The 5,000-nt window shown below is 32.7% G+C and overlaps 1 protein-coding gene across 6 annotated transcripts in view; it reads right to left on the bottom strand.

The window, feature by feature from the left end:
- LOC125025057 (laminin subunit beta-1-like) overlaps positions 1–5,000 on the bottom strand; it is a 63,078-nt gene that overhangs the window by 14,907 nt on the left and 43,171 nt on the right. For 4 of the 6 annotated variants that reach the window (XM_047613275.1, XM_047612978.1, XM_047613066.1 and 1 more), the window contains 3 exons: positions 4,267–4,483; positions 2,814–2,922; positions 485–535 (listed from right to left, as the gene is read on the bottom strand). In XM_047613275.1, the coding sequence (XP_047469231.1) occupies positions 485–535; positions 2,814–2,922; positions 4,267–4,483 (377 nt within the window). The remainder of the gene's footprint in view (positions 1–484; positions 536–2,813; positions 2,923–4,266; positions 4,484–5,000) is intronic. The other 2 variants (XM_047613147.1, XM_047613208.1) reach the window with 1 other exon arrangement.

The following is a 5,000-nucleotide window of genomic DNA, read 5'->3' as shown; positions in this document are numbered from 1 at the left end:
GACCTACCACAAATTACAAATCCAGTAAGGTTCTTTAGATTTCCACCATCACCTCCAGGATAGTTTTTAATATACTCTTTATATCATTTTCACTCTTTTTTCAAATAAACACATCAAAATCTTCCTGAGGAATCTCTGTTGACATGTGGCACTATTGCTTAGTTCTTACCATGGAATAGAAAAAAAAATCTGAATTTCTAACAAGAACTAAAGATTTCCTTTCCACTATATCTGACCTGTGAAAAAATCAACAGTTGCAGCAATATACCACAACATTTTTGTATCTTAATAATACTTTGCAACATGTATCATCCTCTAAGCTGCTAAAATTATTGCTATCACCACAGATAGTCTCTATAACTGCTTTTCAAGGAGAAAAAAAAAAATCAAAAAGAAAAAAAAATGGCGAGAACACCTGTTTTCACCAGTTAGTAGCATTCAGTTAATCACCACCACCACAATAATCCTGTATCTAAATACATACACTTAGTCTGGATTGCCTGAAGTCATATAAACTGGCCTCTTCACAATAAAGCTGTAATAAATGATAATGATGAAGGACATTTGTGTCTGTCATTAACTCTAACCATTTCTTACTGTAATCCTTAAATATCACACACACACACACACACACACACACACACACACACACACACACACACACGCACGCACGCACGCACGCACGCACACATATATATTCTCCCTCTCTCTTTATTAGTAACCTGAAAATTCAATTATTTTATTTCTTTTCAAAGCACAAATGCACATATTTCTTACAGCCATATGGTTAACCCATTGGCGGCGGGTGTAGAAAACTAAAACAAAATCTACGCTCTGGCAAACCACGGCAAAGCACCGACTTTGAGCGTGTGAATTCGGTACATCAAGCCGAATCATTGCCTCAGGGCGATTTGGCGCGCCACCCGCGGCGGACAGCCGCACGCCACATTTCGAGCGTATTGTTATGACGCCAATAGACGTGACCCGTCGGCAATGGGTTAAACATGATTTCTGATATTACACATTAGTGTTCTCAGAGCACTTCACATAGAGATTACTCTTTTATGATATTTAAACACAATTTCTGGTGTCACAGAAGTTCTGGGTGTGTATTACACAATGATGTTCGTATACCTGTTTATTAAGAAAAGTCAATGTTGGCAGCTGTGAACTGCTACAGTTTCCTATATTACTTACAAATGTTTTGACAAAAGACATCTTGTAAGTTTAAAGTCTGTTTAAACTCTTTCAACCTGCATATTATATTATTCTTAATTCTATATTTTTTGGCAGAGGTTTACTTCAAATTTTCTCAGATTAGTTATATACATAAAGATACATCCTCCATGTAACAATACCTACTAAAGTACATTTTCATGTGGTATTCCACGTGGTATGATGTCTCTTTTGGGAAGTCCACATTTTGTTTAACCGAATGACTATGGGTTTATGTGCTGTCCCCTGTATTTCTTTGTGAAATTTGTTGCAAACAGATGGCTCCAGATGTGCTCAATCACCAAGGAGTCTATCAGTAGACCCTAGTGACTGTGCCTGATTTACCCATTCCTTGAATTTGTGGGATTTTTTTTTTTCTGATACTATTAATATTGACATTATTATTATTCCTATTGATATTATGGTTGTCAAATTGTTATTAAAATATTAATAACATTAAAGACAATAAAATAATACAAATGAAGCTTTCAAAAAATTAAGGAAAAGGGTAAGGTAAGACTTATAACTGACTCATTGGTGACTAAGCACTTGTAGAGCCATCTATGTGTAAAGACAATTGATGAACTTCTATTGCAGTGGGCATGGTTTTGTAGTCTTGCCATCTGTACCAATTGGGTCTAGCATACAGCTGTTAGTTTCAACTAATTCATTACCTACATTAGTTTCTTAACTCAGTATACAAGTATAGTACTACTCTACATGATTTGACATTTTTTCACTAAATAATAGATAACTTTACACAATAATGAATGCAGAAACATGAATGTAACTCACGAATACAACTTCTGCTCTTTAAAATACTTTCACATTCCCCTGTTTTCTTTCAATATCTTGCCCTTTGATAAGCTAATGTGATGTTTAAAAATATATATAAATATTAATTAATCCTTTCCTGAAGAAATGTTAGAGACAACAGAAAATTCTTAATAAAAAATGACTGCTGAGTCACACCAATAACTTAAAATAATCATTACATTTACATCATTTACTTCAAAACCTGATTTCTGAATAATGATTCACCCTCCATGTGAATTAATGCAAGGCAGAAAAATTTCTATAAGATGATGGTTACTAACAGACAATGATTAGAGATTGTAAGAGCAATACCAAGATGATGATGATAAAAATCACCACCACCTTCAATGCCAAATCCACACCCCAAAAAAATACATCTGATACTATTTTTTTTCATATCACATCATAAATACTATCCCCAGTGTTAACTATCAGTCACAGATATACATCTTTTACTAACCATTATTTACTTCTAGATGAAAAATAAAAATAAAAATATAAATAAATAAATAAAAAAATAATCAATAAAATAAGTTTAAGTATATCTGAAATATAAAAGATAAAACTAGTGAAAAAAATAAAAATAAAAAAGAACAAATGACACTACGAAAAGTTCATAAGTGATAAACTTAGCAACAGATCTAAACAACTATAACAATAATAAATAGATGGATAGATATGAAAATATAGGTAAAATTGATATAAATAACATAATGCAATGATTAAAAATAAAATCAAAGAAATAAAAATGAAAATTATATAATGAAAAAACAAACACGCACCTCAGATCCCCTTGCAAGTTCTGCTTCGTATGTAAGGTAATTCAGGCTGGCGACGTAATAGCCTTCCTCTGGTGTGTCACAGCGACGACCCGTGACATGTGGCCGACACCTGTGGAAGAGAAACCACAGTTAAGGGGAACCAACGTCATGATCATCAACTTATTGAAATGAAGCTATCATCTAGATCTAATATATTATGCATACCATCAATGTGATTATTTCTTAATCAAATTCCAAGTAAACAGATTTTTTTTTTTTTTTTTTTTTAAGCAAAGGATCCTTGATGCATGTGTATTGAGTTCTGTTTCACTCAGACACAAAATCTCTCATGATATTCCTCAAAAAAAATAGCAAGAGAATTTTTAATCAGATTTTTTTTTTACTTAAAATGTTTGGTTTATTTCCTCCCAAAATATGACTTTTCGTTGAGGTATCCTAAAGTTTAGAACTTAAACTTTTCATTAAGGTTATAAGAAAAATATAAGAAGGGTCCCATTTTTTGGGTGGAAGGAGTGATGGGCAATACAGGTAGTGAGGGAAATTGCTTTGCATCTTGGTTTGGCACAACACCACCTCCTCACCAACTCAACCTTTTCTCTCCCACTAAGATAAACTATTTTAACATTTTATGTTTAACATCTTACACAGTCACTATCCTGATAGATACAAGAATAAAGTTAAAGAAGTCAAGCTTAAAAACAATGAAGTCATTATAATTATGGAGCACACATTACCCTTCTTTCTGTCGGCACTACTCATTTCTAATGATCATACACAAACACAAACATGCCAGTATTTCATCACAATTATTGAAAAGAACACATTATATCAACTATCGTACATGTGGCTGATGTTAGATGTATGGGAAACTATTTATCTCCTCCCCCACCAATAACTACTTGCACAAGAGGCCTATAAATCTTTGCCATTTGATAACTCTAAGCTAAACATTGTTGCATTGCACTTGATTAAGGAGGCATCTCTAAAACTGCATCTGATATGCAAACACAAAGGATATCTTAAAAAAAATTAGGTTTGAAAACTGTTCAAAATAACTTTAGAGGCCTATATCCTGAAAATATTTTTAAAATCAAAATTGAATAAAAAATATGTAGACTATGCTTCTTTGAACAAATAATTGTACAACTATTTTTACTCTTTTATACACAACTTAATGAGATAGAAAAAAATCTTACTAAACAAAATTCCTTTTTGTATCATATGATGTATGTCACAGTTATCCAGTTTATTAGATTTACTATGGTGCTCTTTACCTGATTTCTGGATTCAGTTTGCTAAAACTTTTCCTTCTGAAGAGTTTTACCATTTCAAAGGAGTCAGTTCTTAGAAAAAAGTCACACACATGCACCCACACAAGCACAGACACACACAAAACAGTAATACTGCACAGAAAAATTTATAAACTTCAATAGAAATAAAAACTTAAACTTACTTGCATTGGCCACTGAGCACATCACAGTTGTTATCGAGAGAACCTCCTCGATCACAGTCGCAAGGCTGGCATCCATCTGGGTGCTCAGACAGGCCATAGTGCTGGGGCAAACACTGGTTACAATCACGTCCAGTCACAAATCGCTTGCAGGAACATTCTCCAGTCAGGACATTGCAGCCAGCATTGTTGAGTGTTCCCAGAAGATGGCAGGTACAGGCTATAAGATGGATATTTATTATCAAATTATGGACACGATGTACTTGTAATAATGTGTAAATATATAGAATAGAAAACAAAACAATAAAATAGTTAAATATGATGTTTGGATACACTTATACAGAACCTACACTCAAATATTTTACCCTATCTGACTCACTAAAACACTTATATATATGTCTTTATACATATATCCATACATCTATACACAAATAGACAAGCATTCCCGTAATAAATACACAGAAAGAAACAAACAAGCAAACTTATCTAACATATAAACATGTGGATAAAAAAAATCTTACATACACTTTGTCACTTAAATCAGACCACAAAAATATTCAATATATATTCATACTTATAAATTTAAACAGCAAATCTTTATTCTCCATGTATTTATCAAGCACCAAGCAACATTTTGAAATAAAAAGTTTTGAGCAGCTCAGAATATATTCAATTAATTCATCACTTCAAACTCTGTAAAAGTACAACTCATTTCCTTGAGCTTTACCTTTCCAAGA

The sequence above is a fragment of the Penaeus chinensis genome, chromosome 1 (genome assembly GCF_019202785.1).
Source record: "Penaeus chinensis breed Huanghai No. 1 chromosome 1, ASM1920278v2, whole genome shotgun sequence".
Taxonomy (NCBI): Eukaryota; Metazoa; Arthropoda; class Malacostraca; order Decapoda; family Penaeidae; genus Penaeus; species Penaeus chinensis.
This window is presented reverse-complemented; position numbering and strand designations above follow the sequence as displayed.